Here is an 18339-nt window from a genome sequence, read left to right as displayed (position 1 = left end):
CACTGAATCAAAGGCGTCAGGGAAAAACTTGTGGGTCCTCTGAAAAGTCAATCAATTTCCAATGCAGAAATAGACAAGGGGAAATTTCCATCTTTGGAAGATTGATTTCCAGCGCTATGGTTCATCTCCCTTTTATTGAACACTTACTTGCTGGGTGAAGGGTCATTTTTTTTTAATGTTATCACATTAAATTGCCTTTAATATAGCAGGCCAAGCTGAGACTGTTAAATAAAGAGAAAATGTCTCCGGCCTCCCCTGCCCCCCCCCCCCCAAATAAAGTGAAATCATTTCCTTTCTTCTGAGATTTCATCCTGAGCGCTTTCCTTGCACGGCTTGAGTTCCAGACACCCCAGCCTCTGGCTCCAGCTGAGAGAGGGTGCCTGGAATTTCCACACGGATCACCTTTTGGCCTGTGGCCCATGGTGCTGAGGAGGCCACATGCAGAGAAAAGTTCCTAAGGACACATGCACAGCACCATGCCGGAATCCCAAGGGCAGCCAGAGGCCAGGGACTCAGGCCAAGTCATAGGATGGCAGCCGCCCCCTTTCTGGGGGGAAGGGTGCTGTGGCTCCGAGGTGCTGTCCTGAGATCTGGGAGGGATGGTTTTGGGGAGGCGCAAGGGAAGGCAGCCAGGCATCATTGATGTACCAGTGACCTCGCCGCCCTACACAGCTGGGAACCGTGAGCCCTTGATTCCCATGCTCTGGGAACTCAGCCGCTCTTTCTTTGCTGAGTTGATCTGATCAAGCCCCTCTCTTCTCTGTTTTCCCATCTGTGGCAGAAAAGGGTAGACCAGGATCTCCAAGGACCAGGCCTGAGACTGTCTGGGGGTCCGTCCACCCAGATGGAGAGGAAAATGCCTGAACACTCGCCCTGACTCTGCCCCCACCACTGGGTGACCTTGGGAAACTCCTTGCCCTCTATGAGCCTTATCTCTAGAATGAGAGAGAGACAGGCAAGAAAAAAGCAGAGTGTGGGGTGCTCCCCATGGCCCGTGGAGCTATCACAGGAGCCCTCACCCCCCCTCTCAGGCGGCAACTGCAGCCACTCTTGACCTGAGCCATCTCCCAGCCAGACCCACAGCCCTGCGCTCACTCCCTGCTCTGACCTCATCCCTTTCCCCACCCACAGCACGTGCTGAAGGAGCAGGACCTGGAGGAGGACTTCCTGGGGTGCTCGCCCAGCGACCTCCTCCGATTTGATGACTACAACAATGACGGCTCCCTGGCCCTCCACGAGCTCTACACAGCCTTCCGTAAGTCAGCCCCAGGGCAGGGTCCATGTGCAATCAGCCTCTGGGCTGCAGGGCTCTGCAGTCACCCTTGAGTTGTTTCTTTTATACATGAAAGCAGTTTGCATTTGTTTTGCAACAAGCCTGAGCTTTAAGAAAAGGGCAAAAGGAGCATGGGTGGGAAGAGGGAGCGCTTGCTCTGTTCCTTTTGGAGAAAGGCTCTCCTTGGTATGGTTAGAGAAGCCCTGGATGGTGAACTGTGTCTGGGGGAGTCTATGACTGTGCCTGGAAGGAGTGGCTCTTAGGGTTTTCTCCGGACTGCAGCCTGGCCGCACCAGGGGCAAATCCTGCAGGAGGGTTCTGGAGGCTTGGCCAGGCAGGAGTAGGGAGCTTCAGCAGAGAGCTCACATAGTTCAGGAGTGAGCAGAGGGGATGGCACTGCCAGGCCCAAACGTGAGACAAGAGAGGGGACACTCTTGGGCCCAAAGAGAGGAAGACCTGTTATGTCTAATAACACTCGGCCTTGGCTTAAAGCAGGTCATTGGTGTTCCTGCGTGGGGCATCGTTGGACGGGACCAGCAAGCTCACTGCTCCCCACAGCAGGCCCTGGAATGTAGGGAGTAAATATGAAAGCCTCAGGGTGCGGTGAGGATTCTGAACCACAGATCGCGGCATCCTCTCCCCCAACCCCAACCTCTACCAGGAGTTCTGCTTTTCGGAAAAGTATTCCTGCTCCGCGTTGACATCCCTTTGGTGCTATTATTGCAAACATTCACCAGGCCTGGGAAGGAGGCCTCCTGACTCATTGGCAGGAAGGGCTCTTGTGGTAGGAGGCAGAGGTCCTCATATGACAGGAGGAGAGAAAGGAATGTGACTCTTCCCTGTGGGAAGTGTCCATGAGCTTGACATGGGTTGGTGGTGGCAGGTGCCTTTCTGGTTCACAGCATCCCTGTTGCCAAGGCTCAAAGTCTAACCCCAATTACAGGGCTCTGCTTGATATCCTGTGACTAGCTAGGCTCCCCGTCCTCCTCCTCCCTGCCTGCTCCTGACACTTGTATCGACGTATAGTATTTCATAATAAGGTGTAAATGACTGGTAGGCTTCACCTGCTGTGGGAGGTATTTGTATTGTGGATAGAGTAATTTATGCCTTGAAATAAATCTCAAAGTTTTAGAATGTGTGGCAGTATCAGCAGTTCCCTAGACCTAGCTCACGAGAACCAATTATTAGATTTTCAGGAATTTTGTAGTTAAACAACTGATAGCTTTAAACCAGCCATGGTAGGAATATTTCCACTGCAGAAATGTATACCACACCAATGCTGCAAGGGGCGGGGATGTTTTTTCCTCTGGAGAGCCAGTCATTAGGCATTGACCTGCACATCCCTGGACAAGACCCTCCCTTCTGTCCTCACCACTGCCTCCTGCAGTATTCTCTCCACTTTCCCAAATGGAGACCCCCTGAGGACTCTAATCCCATAGAACGTGAACAAGAAAAGAGGAGATGTCAGGGCAGATGACAGGGAGAGCAGCTCTCCATGTCAGGAAAGCAGCAACCAATGTCCTGAGGACAGCTCTAAGATATTCCCAGCGATGCTTTCTAGCTTCAGGCCTCTTTGCAAAAGATGCTAGGAAAGGAAAGGTCAGCACATTTTAGGAGCTAGGGGCCAAGGCTGGACTTCGAGGACTTGCAGGCTGCACCAGGCATCACTATTTAGATGTCTCATGATGACATCACTAAGCAGAACATGGTACTGCTTAGCTCAATCCTGGTACCCGGCACCGCAGAAGCCTCTGCTCCATGAGTCCTGTTCCTGGGAATCAATCCAGGCCAAACAGCAAACTGCTGGCTTTATCCTCGAGGAAATGGAGTGTCCTAGTTGCCCATGACGAAAGAGGACTCTCTGGCCTCTCTAATGAAGATCATTATAAACGTGAGCTACCCGTGGGAGAGGAGGGAAGTCATTGCTTCGCCTCTGGCCATGCAGAGTGAGGTGGTATCTGTTTCCTTCCTTCCTGGATTATTATTTGAAAAGCTTTATAATCATCATTTTTTAAAGCAAATTGAATTCTGCCGTCGCCTTGGACTTGTTTTGAACCAGGCAGCCAAACCATTCATCACAACCCAACCCAAAAAAATAGATATGCAATAAAATGTAAACTCACAGCCATTAAGGAAGCCACAAAATGAGTTCACCCAGCCTTAAAGGCCTGACATGTGGCCACTCAAAGCATGTGGTGTCAATGGTTTTTCAAAGTCATAGGAACTCTATGCTGAATTCCCATAGCTCTGGGAATGAATTTATGGTTCAGTAAATGTTAAATAGGTAATTGAAATGAGACATATAGGTACAACTTATTACCCAGAAATCAATGGACATTAAGGAAACCTCACTAAAACTCAGAGAGTAATATCTCAAACATTTCGGCAGAACATTTTGGATTTAATTTTAAAACACCAGAGCTGATGGGCTGGCAAAGGCTGAGACTTTGAAATTGTTTTTTTTTTTTTTTTTGCTGGTGTCCTTGGGTACCAAGCAGGACAGGGTCTTTGGGGTGACTCCTGGCAAGACTTGGCCACTCTATGGAAGGATGGGTTTGGAGGACTTTTCCCTGAGAAGTGGGTTGTATTAAGTTTTTGGTATTAGGGGAAGAGGGTCTCCTAAATCATGTCTTCTCATGCAGCTGGCTTAGCTCAGGCTGGACCAGTGTTTGCATTGTCTGCAGCTGGCTGAGGGCATTGCCGGAAACCCCAGGTTGGTGGCTGTTGTACTCAGCTGAGTTGGTTTGTGGTGGGGCTGCACCCTCCTCCTGTCTGTGCAGAACAGATGACCCCTCTCCAGGCAGGGGTGCAGAGGACAGGTCCCTCAGCCATGGGAGTCGCTTCTGTCCAACTGTCACATGGAGCTAAGTCTCCCCATCACCTGCATCTCTGTATAGTGACAGGAGTGACATAGGAGGGGGGCTTCCATCTATCACCTAAACATTCTCTCCAAGTGGCTTTTGGCATTCCGGATCTCAGAACTAAGGACACAGGGCCCTCTGAGTACATGTCCTCCACCCTCCCCTCCACCTGCACACACAGGGGCAGCAGAACCACTGCTCCTTGCTGGGAGGCAGAGGCCCAGGCTCCAGGGTCCTTGGCCAGAAAGATGCGCACCGGCCCTGTCCATTCATCACAATAAATTAATCTAAAAGTTGCTCGTTCAAAAAGCTTTTCAATAATGCATGTTTTTGCACTTTTCTGAATGTTTGGGTTGGGATCGTGGGGAAAACATGTTTCCTGAAAGAGGATTTTTCTCTCACTTTAAATTCATTAGAAGTTTCTTCTGCTTTTTAGAAAGATACTTGTCCTTTTAATTAATCCTGTGAGAGCAATGTGTTGGACGGGAAGGAAGGGTTTGTGCAGCGAGCAGTGTGGGATGAAAGGCTTCACGGGTTCATGTTCTGAGACCACAGATGCGTCATGTCCGGGAGGAGAACCTGCGGCCAGAGAGCCGTGGGGAGCCGCCTGTGTGGGAGCAGGACACCCTCCCTCGGCTCCAGACACGCAGGCAGGGAACGGTGATTTCATCTGATTACGGCAATATGTCTGTATCCAGGGCAACTCTGTGAAACAGATGGAACGGTCACCTGGCGAATTTATAGCTGCGTTTCTGCCATCACTGCTGCAAAATGGAAGGAAGGCACACCTAGCCTTCCATGTCTTTATCCTCTGGAATGAGGAATGCCAGCCACAGGCCAGACACCATGCCGGACCCACTATCTCAGGCGGCCCCCAAGCACCCCTCCCCCGCCTTCGCCCCACACCCCTCACCCCCGAGCTGAGACAGCGCTAAACCTAAACAGCATCCAGCCTATCCGGCTCCTTATCTGTATGAGATGAGTTCAGACTCCGTTCAGATGGCGAGGATGCTGCTTTATCCTCTTCCGTTGGTTCCTGAATTCTTGTGAGTAGCAAAATGTAGAGAGCATGGAGTCTATCAAAAACTTTATGTCTTCCATTCTTGAGTTTGGAGAGCAACTGATCCCTGTGCTCCGGTCCCAGTGCTGGTGGAGGCCCAGACCATTGCTGTCATGACACCCTTTTTTTTTTTTTTTAAAGATTTTGTTTATTTATTTGAGAGAGAGAAAGAGAGCATAAGAGAGCATGAGCGGGGGGAGGGGGCAACAGGAGAGAAAGAAGCAGACTCCTGCTGAGCAGGGAGCCCAGCAAGGGGCTTGATCCCAAGACCCTGGGACCATGACCTGAGCTGAAGGCAGATACTTTACCAAATGAGCCACCCAGACGCCCCAGCTATCATGACACCCTTAACCCCCAAGGGAGAAACTGGTTGCCTCACAGAAGACTTGCAAATCACGTGTCCAAAAATCTGATTCACTATCTTTGGTCCCTCATTTACTCAGAGGTATAAAACAGTTAAATTGGAGCAGCCAAAGGAGGAATTGAAAATTAGGACACAAGCAGTACTGGGAGTCTCCCCGCCACTCCAAGGACAGAGGGGATGGTGCTTTCTCTTCACCTCAGGCGTAGAGAGAGGGCTTCCAAAGAGGATTCCATATGAGCTCGCTATGTGCACCTGAAGCTGAAGTCAGGGTACCATCTGAATCATTCTGCTTATTACTAGGACTTAAGTTGATAGTGGACCTCTTGATATTGAGTCCTGTAAAACAACACCTAACATTAATCATGCGTCAGCACTAAGTATTATGACCCAATTTTACAGAAGAGATAGGAATTCAGAACATTTAAGTAGCTAACCCACAGTCACACAGCCAGCAGGTAGCAGAACCATGCTCAAGCCCAAATGCCTAATTCCAGAGATTTCTCATGCATTTAAACGTACTTGACAACTCATCAGCATTCTCTAGTAAGGAGAATCTCGCTGTCCCTACAATGGGTTTCCCTAAATTTCAAGTCCCAGCTCAGTGGTCTCCCCCTCTAGGAAGTCATCCTTGATTTCTCTTCCTTCCACAGAGCCCCGCACATCTTCTTCTGCGTGGTCACATCCTCAGGTTCACCTCTACACGATAACAAGGCTGTGGCCTGATGGTTAAGTATCAAACCTGGTCCAGATCCTCATTCTGCCACTTACTAGCTATGTGACCTTGGATAGTTCTTTACCAGCACTAAAGCTGAACTTCAAATTCCTCATCTATAAAGTGGCATAAAAACCACAACAGAAGCATACTCAGGATTAAATGAGATAATAACGTAAGACAATTAGAGTGATACCTTGCATATGGTAAGTGCTAAGTGATCATGAACAGGGGAGGTCAGTGACAGACATGAAAATTTTTGCATGTGTTCCCACAGCCCCCAGATCTCAGCCCAGTACCCTGTGCCCTGTCATTGTTATCCTGCCCCTATTAGTGCAGACGCTCCACGATCCCAAAGGCTGTTTGCTTAACGTGTGCTCATGCCTAGAGTGGGGTCTGGCACCCAGGAGACCCTTGGCACATGTGCGTTCAGTGAGGGGATGAAGTATGAGGAGAAATACATGTGGCAAGCAGAGAGGTCCAAACACAGTGTGACTGTCCCCCAGAGGTCCCAGAGGGTCTTTGCCCATCTCCAGGGGGAGCAGAGGAAGTGCCTTGTTGGAGTCCCACAGGCAGGACCCCTGGTGGGGGAGCACCAGCCAAGTTGGAGCAGACCAGCAAGGGTACCCTGGTGGCTTCCTTAGCAGCCCAGACAACCCTGATCACCTGGGTGAGTGACTGGGGTTCGAGGTAAGCCCCGATGCCCACATTGGCCTAATGCTTCCTTAATGAAGATAAAAGCTCCTTGCCACATAAAGCTCACATCCTGCTCCCAGGGCCACTAATTGGCCATTCAGCCCTCCTCAGGATAAGTGTTCTGTTAGGCTGTTAGGCCACCTGCCCGCTGCTTAATTGCCTCTACCTCTGACAACTGTGTGTGGAGATAAGGGCTCCTGCTCTGTGCCGCAGCTCAGCTCCGCAGTGGCCCACAGCCCAGCCCCAGCCCCGCCCCACCCCTGGCTGTGAAAGGACCAGGCACAGGCCCTCGGGCTCCTGCCATCCCACCAGGAGGCTGGCTTTGCCATCTCTGTGCATATCAGTGCACCTTAGGAAAATTCCTTAGCATTGAATATGGGGTTGTGCTTCCTCTGAGTGGAGCTTCCAGAACCTGAAACACACCCACCCAGCACAACCCCTGCTGGGCCCCCAGGGCCCCCTCCCTCCCATCTGAGGCCACATCACAATGGCAAAGGCGACACCCACAGAGGATGACACAGGATGCCCTCTGGAAAACTGGAGAGCCTGGCCCCTGGAGGACCCCCTCCAAAGCTGGGCCCTGGCAGGGTAGGAGGGCAGGCCTCTTGAGCAAAACCACTGAACACGGAGAGCCCCACTCCCCGATCAGGTTAGTGCCAGAGCAGAGCAGGCCAGCTGACCAGTACAGTTCAGAGGCACCAGGCCAGGGAAGCAAGACCACGCATGAGGACAGGTTCAGAACCAGAGGCTGAGAGTGGTAGGAAGGGAGAAGATCAGGAAAGAGGCCCAGAGCAGCTCTCTGGCAGGGGCCAGAGTTGTGAGCCCAGCCGGCAGACCCTGCCCACCAGGAGCTTACAGACAGACAACCACGTTGGCAGACAGACAACCATGGAAACAAAGTGGGAGCTGGGGCAGAGAATAACTGGGTGCGGGGCTTGCTGGGAGGACCTGCTTTCCAGCGAGAGGTTAGGAAGGGACATGGGAGCTGAGGCCTGAACGCCACGTTGGAGATAACCAGGCAGAGGACGAAGAGAGAGGTGGCCGGACAGGTGGGTAACGCGTGCAGCCCTGAAGGGGCACTGGGCCGGGGGTGCCAGAGGAGGCTGTCGGGGCCGATGGCTGCCGGGGCGGCACTGGGAGGGAGAGGCTGGGGCAGGAGCAAGCCCACCTCGCTTGGATCCGCGCCGGCCTCTCCCAGCCCACAGCCAGCCTTCCGGGGGTCTGCAGATGTACAGGCCCAGGGAAGTCCCCGGGCCGGGCCCCGGGTGTCCAGCTGGAGGGCTGCACTTAGCCTCAGAAGCTGCTCTCACCACTGGAGGCTTCCAGTCTCCACTGATGATGGACAGGAAAGCAAGCAAGGCTGCTGTGTGTGGAGCCTCCCCAGTGCCCGAGCTCTGTCCTTCCAGGCTGCTCTCCTCTGCTGAGGGCACAAACGCAGTTGAGGGCGCGCTCACACCTCTCTGCCCCAGCTGTGCCGGAAAAGCCATTGGCGGCCCCTGGAGTGGGGGTGATGTTCGGTGAGGATCACTGGGGAGCTGGGCTGCCAAACAGGGACCCCTGTGCATACACCAGGGCTCTGGGGTGGGGCCATCCCGCCCCTCATCACACTCTAGAAGGGTCGGTTCTGAGCCAGCACTGCTGTGTGCTGGCGCCAGTTCCTGCCTCTTGCCCATCTCCATCCTCACTGGTTTGCTCCTTACAGCTGCATTATCAGCCTGCAGTTTCCAGCATTGTCTGGAGCTGAGTCTTCAAGCACTTTCCATTTTTAAAGATCCCAGCTGGAAGCTGTCAATGGCCTCGGTGCAGAGCAATTGAATAGTAGAAAATGAACTAATTACAGGTTGTTATTGAAAATCTATTATATACAAATTGCAAAGAAAACTCATTAAAATATGATGCTTTGGTGATTTTTTTTTTTTAAACCCTCTGCTTGGAGGGAGAGGCAGGGGCAGGATAGCTGTATACCTTGTTCCTGGGTTTTCCCCGAGTAAGAATTCCCAGCAGGTCTGCAGGTCAGGCTCTGATCTCCTGTCACACAGCCCGGCCTGACATTAAGCGCTCCAGAGAAACTTGAGATGTTGCATGGTATGGAGAGCTCTCTGAATGTTAGCAAATACTCAGAAATGGCTGCAGAGGAAACAAAGAATTTCATTACAAAGATATAAAATGAGAACAATTTAAATGTCAGCTTCTTACCAGGATAGCACCATATTGTCCTCGTAAATCTCAATGTTTCTGCAAAGCTTTTGTGAGGACTTCAAAGGACTTCAACGTGCAATTAAGCACTGAAGGTCACATTACGGATTTCCAAGCTTGCTCCCTGGCACTGAGTGCTGAGAAACCTTGGGATGTGAATGGCAGAGCAGCCCAGAGCCCAGATCTCAAAAGGGCCCCTTGAGGCCGAGGCTACTTCCCCCGGCTCCAGGCAAGAGCCCAGAGGGCAAGGCTGAACTTGACAGGCCCTCCGCCTTCCGGGCCTGTCAGTCCCACTGGAGTCTCAGTGTGGGGGTGGCCTGGGTGGCAGGTGTTACCTCCCTAGCACTGGGGGGCCCTCAGTGTTCCAAGGTGGCTCACTGGTCCTTGCCTTATCGTGACTGTGACTCGGCAACCCTCCAGCCCCAAAGGCTGAGGGCACCTTGCCCTGGCCCAGGGCCCAGCCCCCGTCAGGCTCTCCCCCCAGGCTGAGGGCAGGGAAGATGGTAGACAGTTGAAATATGGGCAGAGGTCAGAGCACCAAGAGTGGCTTCGTGAAGATTGCAGCAGAAGGATCGGGGCAGCCACAAACCCAGGAGGCAGAAAAGAGGGAAGGAGACACAAAGGAGGCTGCCTCTGAGGGGCAAGGTTGTTGTTGCCTGGGGCATTTTGTTCCAGTTGGGGGGGGGGGGGGCAGAGAGGGAGAAGCTTGGAGCTTTCCGTAAGGTAGATGTTCAGCCTGGTGTATAGTAGGTGCTTATTAAGGGCCGTGATAGATGTTTTTTACTGGTAATAAAGAGAAAAGGTAGAGTGGTTGTAACAGTTGAGAATGAAGAACAGCAAGCCGGGGATTCCCTTCAGTGCTGGAGGTCATCTTATTACCCACCCTCGGTTAGCTCCACAGAGGTATTGGGTTTGCTGGATCGCTAGGTTGGCAGAAAGGCGCCACGTAATCTGCAGTCACCCCCTCAGCCTGGACAGCCCCACCCCGTGCTCCATTCCACTCACGCTCTCCTGGTGGAACTTGTTTCTGCCCAAGAGCTAGCTTTCCCCCCCGAGAGTACAAAGCCACCCTCAGATCCCCTTATGACACTGGCATCTGACAAGCCTCCCCCCCTCCCCAGTGCTCCCAGGCTGGACTCTGTTAAGGAGGCCCAAGGCCAACAGGAGGACGGAGATTTAAGCACTCTCTGCAGTGATTTGGGAAGGCGGGAGGTGCTGCCCACTGACGGAGGAGCATAGGTTCCAATTCTGGGTAGGAGGCAAGCCTCCTGACAACCATCTGCTCAAAGCCCTGAGTTCCATGTCAGCTCCCCCAGGATTTGGTAGATCGCTGGGGGCCTCAGACGTTGGCCTCTGCCTGGGACAGCTCCTGCCGTCCTCAGACCCGAGGGCGCCAGGTTGATACTGGGACAAGCAAACAGGCCAAACTAGTTTGTTGAACAAGGGCTGGACTCAGCAGAGGCACGTGAAGGAAAATCAGTTTTGTTCTCTCTGTGAAAGACTTTCCAACGAACCCAGGGGCTGAGGGGGAGGCTGAGCTGAGGACCTCCAGCAGGGGTCACCCCTACACAGTGGCCCACCGTCACTCTCTAAAACATGGGGCTCCTTGGCAGTGGTTTCCCATGTCGGGCCTCGGCCTGGATGCCAGCACCCCCAGCACCATCCCATTCCTTGTCCCGCTGCATACGTGTTCGTGATCTGCCCAGGGAACGTGGGAAGGAGCCTGGTGTGGGAGCCGCCCCAGGCAGCCTGTAAGCTGAGCCCTCGGAGAACCATTCCCCTCCAGATGGCACGGGCCATGTTCAGACAGGTGCTTCAGGCATAGCAACTGTTTGTACACTTGTCGGGATTGCAAATCACATCCAGGTGGGAGTGGAAATTGGACCCAGAGGACTCTGTCCTCTCCACAGGTGGCAGAGGGGGAGGTATAGGCTGGTGGGTGGCTCTTTCGAGTAGCCACTCTGGGCTCCCCTGTCTTCCCAAAGCTCTCAAGCCCTGTAGGCAGAGCCACTCCTGACCTGAGTGCTGGCCACATGCCAAATGCTGTGCCAGGCACCTGCCAGGTCTCCTTCCTCACCCCCCAAGTCCTGCAGGAAAGGAAACTGAGGCCCAGGGAAACTGAGTCCTGTTGACTCTAGGGCCCTGGCTACATGTCCTGCTCTAACCAGGACCCTCCATTTCTTCCCCTAGAGAGACCCGGTTCCAGAGAGACCGCTGTGGTCTATGACCGAGGGTAGGGCCTGGTGTGGAATCAGTGAGGCTGAACCCTGTCTGATGGCCTTCCCCTTGTGCGGCTGCCAAGGGCCCAGCCCAGCACCTGCATTCTCTGTCTGGTTCCCCATGTCCGAGTTCATGTGCTGCAGGTGTCTCAGACAGTCCCCTACATCCCTTTCAGACAACCATAAAGACAGTGCCTCAGGACCAGCAAGCTCCAGCTCTACCGAGAGACGGAAACCCCAAGGAGCCCCCCATCACATAGAACGGGCATCCACCTGCTTCCCGAGTGATCAAGTCCCCCATGGAGAGATGTTTTCCTCTTCAGCACAAACCCCATCAAACACCCATCCCTTGCCAGCTGTCACAAATAAATGCACTTGCAGAGACTCCTCTATTCAGCCCCATCTAGCCCCTGCATTGGTCCCAACTTCCGAAGTCCACCTCTGTGCAGCAGCACCGAGAAGTGTGCCGGCGCCTGACAGCAGGCTCAAAGTCAGGGAGAGGACAGCTAGGAAGCAGGAGTCACGGGGCGCCTTCATGAGTGCTCAGAGCACCCCTCAATCGGGGAAACTCGCTGACGCGCCACCACTAACGGCTGACAGCCAGGGAGCCCTGGCAGGAGGCACCCTCCACGCACCAGCCATATCGGGCCACTGTGGGGGGGAGAGGTCGCTGTCACTCAGCACACAGGGCACAGGGCACGGTGGGGAATGGAACAGCCTGTGGAGGCCACCTGCAGCCAGCTCAGACATGACAAATGGCAGTGAGTTGAGAGCTGGACCCAAATGAACCAGAGGTCAAACAAGACCAAGTTCCCAAGCTGACCCCTAACACCTGGAGTTGCTGACCCAGTGGACCAGTGTCACTTAGACTCTGGAGACAGTGATCGTCATGTCTCCTGGGCCACGACCCCGCCTGGAAGGAATGTGGTGCATGTGAGATGTGGGCTGGATCAAGCCTCCTGCCGTGTTGTGACCGTGCCTGTGGCTGTCCAGGGACCCCGGAGGACTTGCAGGTATGGGGTGTGTACAGAATCAGTGTCCCACGGGACGGTGGGCATTGGTGCCAGCACTTCCTGATGGAGCTCCGATGAAAGAAATAGGAATGTTCCACAGCAAGGAGGTTGGCTGTAAGGGAAGTAGCGGCTGGGAAAGAGAGCCGCAGGGTTCCCACCTGAAAGGAGCCTTGCAGGCACCCAGTATGCCCTAACCTAATTGCACAGGTCTGCCCTATAGACGTTCTGAGACTGCCCTACACGGTCCAGAGTCCTGTTCACGTTTCCTGGGGCCTTAACCTCCCAGCCCCGCCATCGCAGAGCCCCTTCCTCCCCTGGCTGCCAGTCAAGAATGTGCATACACCATGTTCCCAGCCAGGAGGGCCCAGGAGGGAACCACAAGGGGAGACTGTCCAGGTGCTGGAGCTGTGGCCTTCAGGGTGGCAGCAGCTTCTGCTGGATGGAGAGGTGGTGATCAGCGGCACCTCGTTGGAAGGCCATGTCAGTGTGCTTCCTGCATGTTCTGAGTTCACAATGAAGGTGTGGGCTGAGCAGGACTCCCAGGCCCCCAGAGTCAGCTCTCCATCATTCACAGGCTGACTGTCCACTTTGAATTACTCATGCCCAGACTCCCAGTGGCCTCCCAGCCTCCCTGCCTCCCCATCTGCCAGGCACCTCCTGGTTGGAGTTCAAAAGCAGCCCTTGAGAAGGGGAAGCAGAACTCACAGCAGCTGGATGTGCTGCTGATGAATGGCCGTGGGCAGTGGTGGTTTCGGAGAGGTGAAGGGACCCAGGGTTAAATGGATATGGGATCGGGTAGGGGCGGGGGGCGGTCATCTAACAATGTGAGCCCTGCCTAAGCCTCTGCACTCATGTGTCCATTTCCCTTTGAAGTAAGGAGAGGGCATTGATCTTGGCTTTGGGGTGAGGGCACAGACCCAGATCCAGCCCATGATCCCTGGCCTCCAGAAGGCGGGCCCCAGCCCCTCTGTGGGCAGCCGTGGCTAGGCAGCTGGGCACATGAAATATTCACAAGCCCAGAGGCTGGATGGCTCAACTTGGAAAGGCCTGTGTTGGATTAAACTGGCTGCACCAAGCCCAGCCCTTTGAAGAACAGAGGCGCTGTAATGTCTGTAAACAGACAGTCTACCAGGTCACCCAGGGGACGGGAGGTGGCCTTCATCACAGGAGGACAGTGTGGTCCTTACAATAGCATAGCCACAGGGCCTCAGCCAGGTGTCAGGCCCACCAAATATATAGGGATGGCCTCCTGGACGCCAGGCCCTGCCCCTAACACTCAGACAGGGATGCTCAGAGGCATGGGCATGCCCAGGCTGGGTGGCCAGGAGGAGGCTGCCCCTGCAGTCTCTGTAGAGGCCAGCAACCTTCCAAAGCGAGCCAAGACACCCCAGCAGCTATCAGATGTGTCAGCACCAGGTCTTAGTTTACTGGAGGAAACTTTCAGATGTGGCAACCATGGTGTTTGAAGTCACAAAAGCAACAGGTTAGGAAGCTCTCAGGAAGTATAAGTTTAAGGAAATACCCCAGATTGAAGCAACAGATAAATGTTTGCTCTCGTATTCATTCCTGCCCGGTGCCCACTCCAGGCATCTTCTGGGCCAGGCCCTGGGAGGACGGCGGTGACCATGGCAGGCCTGGCCCTGTTACCTTGTCTCTAAGCTGCTTACTGAGGAAACAGCTCAGGCCTCACAACAGGGAGGCCCTCCCATGACGTGTGGGCAGGATACCCACCACGTGCTGCAGAGGCACCAGGGCTCAGAAGCAGAGCCTTACAGGGCCCATGATGTGTGGTAGAGCTTGCTTCCAAAGCCATATAATTAATCTTGGGTAATAACGGCATTAATAGCCAATGCTTACTAAGTGCTCACCGTGTGCCTTAGTACTGCTCTAAGTGAGTTCATTAATCCTTACAACCGTCTATGAGGGACGAACGATCATTAGTCCCTTTCTGCAAAAAAGGCTCAAAGGCACCAAGCACCTGAGTAACTTGCCTGCATCTCTAAGCTGCAGACCTACAGGCCAGGATCTGGACCTGAGAATTGGACTTTAGAGCTCCAGCTAAGCTATATGGCCACTCATGTCACTCTTGACACTTGACCCCAGTACATATTCCAGCAGGACCTGGTGGCACCTCAAATGAGGCAAATGTTGGTCTTGGTGGTTAGAGAGTGGGAGTGTATCCAGAAAAGGGGGACACTGCTGGGCCCCCCCACCCCACCCCCACTCCCCAGCCTCCTAGCCCACAAAGACCAGCCCATGAGAAGCACTCTTGCTTCTAGAGTCTGTGAAGGACTGCTGTGGGGCTCCAGGAGCCCTAGTCCCAGTGCAATCGGGAGTAATTTGGCAAATACTTTCTGAGGCTCCATGTGTCCAGTCCCAGAGCTTCTGTGGATCTGAGTGGACAAAGGAGCTGCAGCCAGTCAGGCACACAGGAGTCACACATACCGGGCAGGCAGCAAGAGGCTGTGGTCAGTGGCTCTGCTGTGACACTGCTATTCCTAATAACGTTTATTGAGTGTTGACCCATTTATCAGTATCTAGTTACAGTGTTCCTAATGAAAAGAATACCATTCATCCCCCTTTTAGACCTGGGAAAGCTGAGGCACAGAAGGATTAAATCACCCAATGGGGAGCCAGTAGGCTGGGGATTCAAAACCAGGCACTCTGGCCACAGCCCCTCCCCACAACCAGCACATCTCTGACAAAGTCACATGCAACTGAGTCTAAGCTTTAAGTTGAGGACAGATCTGAGCACCCAACGCCACTCCTGGAACCCTGAGGCTCCCCTGCTCCATCTTTGTGCCTGATTTAATCACAAAAACTGAGTTTTCTCTCTTTGCTCAGGGGACTGATTCCTCCTCTGTCTGGCAGAGATGTTATAAAAATCAATTAATACGTTTTGCAAAGTGCTTTTGAGATCTGGCATGTGGAACAGGACACATTCGTGCAAAACAGTTTTTTTGGTGATACTATTTGGCATGAACTCTTGTCTCCTGTATAGAGCCTTTTTTTTTTTTTTTTTCCAAAATATTTTCCATCAAAGGGGGCAATTACAGATTCGGGCAGAGGGCAGTCTGCCATGGTCCAGACAGGCAGGCTCATTCCCCACCACCATGTGGCCTCAGGGTTGCCACTGTAGAATGTACAGCCTAGCTTTGCATGATACCCCCACCACCGCCAGCCCCCAAGGAGGGTCTGCAGATGAAAAGTGCTTAGCCCTGGAAGCAGAGCACATTCACACAACAAATAGTCCCTGGCAGACACTGCCCCAAGCCGTGTAGATTCAGCAAGTTTCAAAATAGTCAAAAATCCTCATTCTCTGAAACTCTCACTCCAGGGAAGAGACGCAGATAAGCCACAACAGGAACACAGATTAGAACATGAGAAGTATTTTGAGAATAACAGCTAGAGGAAGATGAGGGGCAAGTGAGGGGCATACAGGAGTTCAGGGAGGGCCCCTCAGAGGGGCCTGCTGCATCAGATGTAGGGGGAGGCAGGTGCACTAGCCATGAGGTCACCTCGGGAAGACACATCCTGGGCCCTCAGGTAAGAACAGACATGGTGGGGACGCCTGGGTGGCTCAGTGGTTGAGCATCTGCCTTTGGCTCAGGTCGTGATCCCAGGGTCCTGGGATGGAGCCCACATTGGGGTCCCCACAGGGAGCCTGCCTCTCCCTCTGCCTATGTCTCTGCCTCTGTGTGTCTCATGAATAAATAAATAAAATCTTTAAAAAAGAAAAAGAATAGGCATGGCGGCTAAAGTGGCTCAGGAAGGAGGAGGTGAGCTCAGAGATCCCGGGGGACCCTAGAAGCAGCATAAGGACTTGTCTTTTACATTGGGTGAAACAGAAAGTCTTTGGGGGATGGTTTCAAGTTAAGGAATGACGTGATCTGACTTAATATTTTAAAAGAATCACTCTGGCTGCTATTCTGAGGAAAGACTTACAGGGCAAGGGTAGAAGCAAGCAGCCAAGTTAAGGAGGCTGTTGCAACAGTCCAGAGGAGACATACATGGCTAGCATGCAGGCAATGGGCAGGACAGTGGTGAAAAGTGGTCAGTTTATAGGTGCATATGGAAGGACTGTGCCAAAAAGATTTGCTGATAGGCTGGATGTGTTACGAGAAAAGAGGGGGTTTTGGCATGAGGACTGGAAGCCTGGGATTGCCATTAACTGGGGGTGAAGTAGGGTTAGGTGGGGAAGAGCAGCTGTTAATGTGGGAGCACACAGAGGTTGGGGTGCCCACCAGACAGCCAAATGGCAGCATTGAACAGGGAACTGGCCACACAAGACTGAGCTCAGGTGAGAGGTTCAGGCTGGAGATGAAAAGGTGGAAGTCCTCAACCTGTTGGTGGCCATGAGGTTGGATGAGGTCACTGAGTGGGTGAGGGTAGGCAGATGAGGCCTGAAGAGTCTCCAGTGGGGAGAGGTGAGACGAGGGGAGCCAGCAAAAGAGTATGAAGAAGATGCCAGAGAGGTGGGAGGGAAACCAGACAGGTGTGATGTCCTGGAAGCCAAGAGAAGAGTGAGTCAGGAAGTGGTGGGTTGTGCCAAATGCAGCTGAGAGGTCAGTTTCGGTGAGGACAAAGAGCTCACTGGACAGCAGACATACCTCGGAGACACTGGGGGCTTGGTTCTAGACTACTGCAGGAAAGCGATTATCACAATGAATCCAATCACAGGAAATTTTTGGTTTCCCAGAATATACAGAAGCTATGTCCACACTACACTGTAATCTGTTAAGTGCACCATACCATTATGTGCAACATCAGCAAGGTGGATCTGAGTAAGATGTGGCCTCTGCCCCCAGGGGGTTCAGTCTCCAGTGAGAAAGGAATACATGGGCAAAGACAAGGCCAAAAGGCTGTAAGATGTTTGCCAGAAGAACGCCATGGAAACAGAAGGGTGTAACAGCTCTCATCACAAAGATGCCAGAAGTCTTCCGGGAAGAATGGCTGGGCTGTCCCAGGCAGATATGGGAGGAGGGAAAGACATCCCATCACAGATGGCAACACCCCTGGCAACGCCCCCCCACCTAGGATGGCCAGTTTCTCCCCTGTGTCACAGTCAAGTGAGGGAGAAGCGGAAGGTGACGATGGAGGGAGGCTAGCACAGAGCAGCAGAGACCTGTATTCATCAGGGGGGCAAGATGCAGTCCCAAACCAGCCCCAAATCTCAGAGCCGTGACACCATACAGATTTACTCCCCTCCGTGGAACGTGTGACACTGGGGTTCAGTCTGTAGCCGTACGGTGACACAGGGACCCAGGCATCTTCAGTTTTGTGGTCCATCATCTCATAGGGCCTCAGATTCCTTTCCTGGCTGCCCTGGACCTGGCCAGTATAGAGGGACAGAGAGAGTAGAGTACAAATCATGTGGGAATTGGGGGAGAGCCATGGTGGGGCGGAGGTGGGGGGTGGTAGGGAGCCCAGCAAGGATCTGTGTGCATTCCTTCTGGCTTACTCTACGGGCAAGGCCTCAGTCACATGCCCACCCCTGACCGAGGGGCCGCCTAGAGGATGTCATGTGGCCATGGCAGCAGCAGGGAAAGGAACCAGATTCCATGAACACATCGCAGTTCCTGCCATCGGCCCCCACGTCCAGGCCACGGGGTTTGGGCTCGTCACACAAGTCTGGAGAATTAGGAAAGCAGGGAAGGCTGTGATCAAAGCCAGCAGGAGAAGGACTGAGCTGGAGGTGCCCACAAGGAAGACCACGGATGGGGGAACTCTGGAGGCAAAAGAGATCTACAAGGAGGCAGGACAGGGACCCCAAAGGGACACTGCTGAGAGGCTCCCGTGACCACTGGCTGCAGCAGAGGTGCAGCCACGAAAGGGCTTCACGGGGGGCCCTCATGGTCACGGCTTCTCCGCCACTGCCCCGGGGGCACCAGAGGCAGGCCCTGGCCTTGGGAAGATGAAGGGGCTGCAGGTGGCCGGTGACAGTC

The 18339-nt window shown here is 53.5% G+C and overlaps 1 protein-coding gene and 2 long non-coding RNA genes across 7 annotated transcripts in view; 2 read left to right on the top strand and 1 right to left on the bottom strand.

Annotated features, from left to right (window-relative positions):
* FSTL4 (follistatin like 4) overlaps positions 1-18339 on the top strand; it is a 398415-nt gene that overhangs the window by 276937 nt on the left and 103139 nt on the right. For all 5 annotated transcript variants that reach the window (XM_072841011.1, XM_072841010.1, XM_072841007.1 and 2 more), the window contains one exon: positions 1132-1255. In XM_072841011.1, the coding sequence (XP_072697112.1) occupies positions 1132-1255 (124 nt within the window). The remainder of the gene's footprint in view (positions 1-1131; positions 1256-18339) is intronic.
* LOC140641341 (uncharacterized) lies at positions 5072-17274 on the bottom strand. Its single transcript, XR_012037874.1, has 3 exons — positions 17147-17274; positions 8932-9093; positions 5072-5894 (listed from the first exon to the last, which is right to left on the bottom strand). It is a non-coding gene; the product is annotated as an uncharacterized lncRNA (long non-coding RNA).
* LOC140641340 (uncharacterized) lies at positions 7217-11773 on the top strand. The gene is made up of 2 exons (XR_012037873.1): positions 7217-8015; positions 11558-11773. It is a non-coding gene; the product is annotated as an uncharacterized lncRNA (long non-coding RNA).

The sequence above is a fragment of the Canis lupus genome, chromosome 10, assembly GCF_048164855.1.
Source record: "Canis lupus baileyi chromosome 10, mCanLup2.hap1, whole genome shotgun sequence".
Taxonomy (NCBI): Eukaryota; Metazoa; Chordata; class Mammalia; order Carnivora; family Canidae; genus Canis; species Canis lupus.
This window is presented reverse-complemented; position numbering and strand designations above follow the sequence as displayed.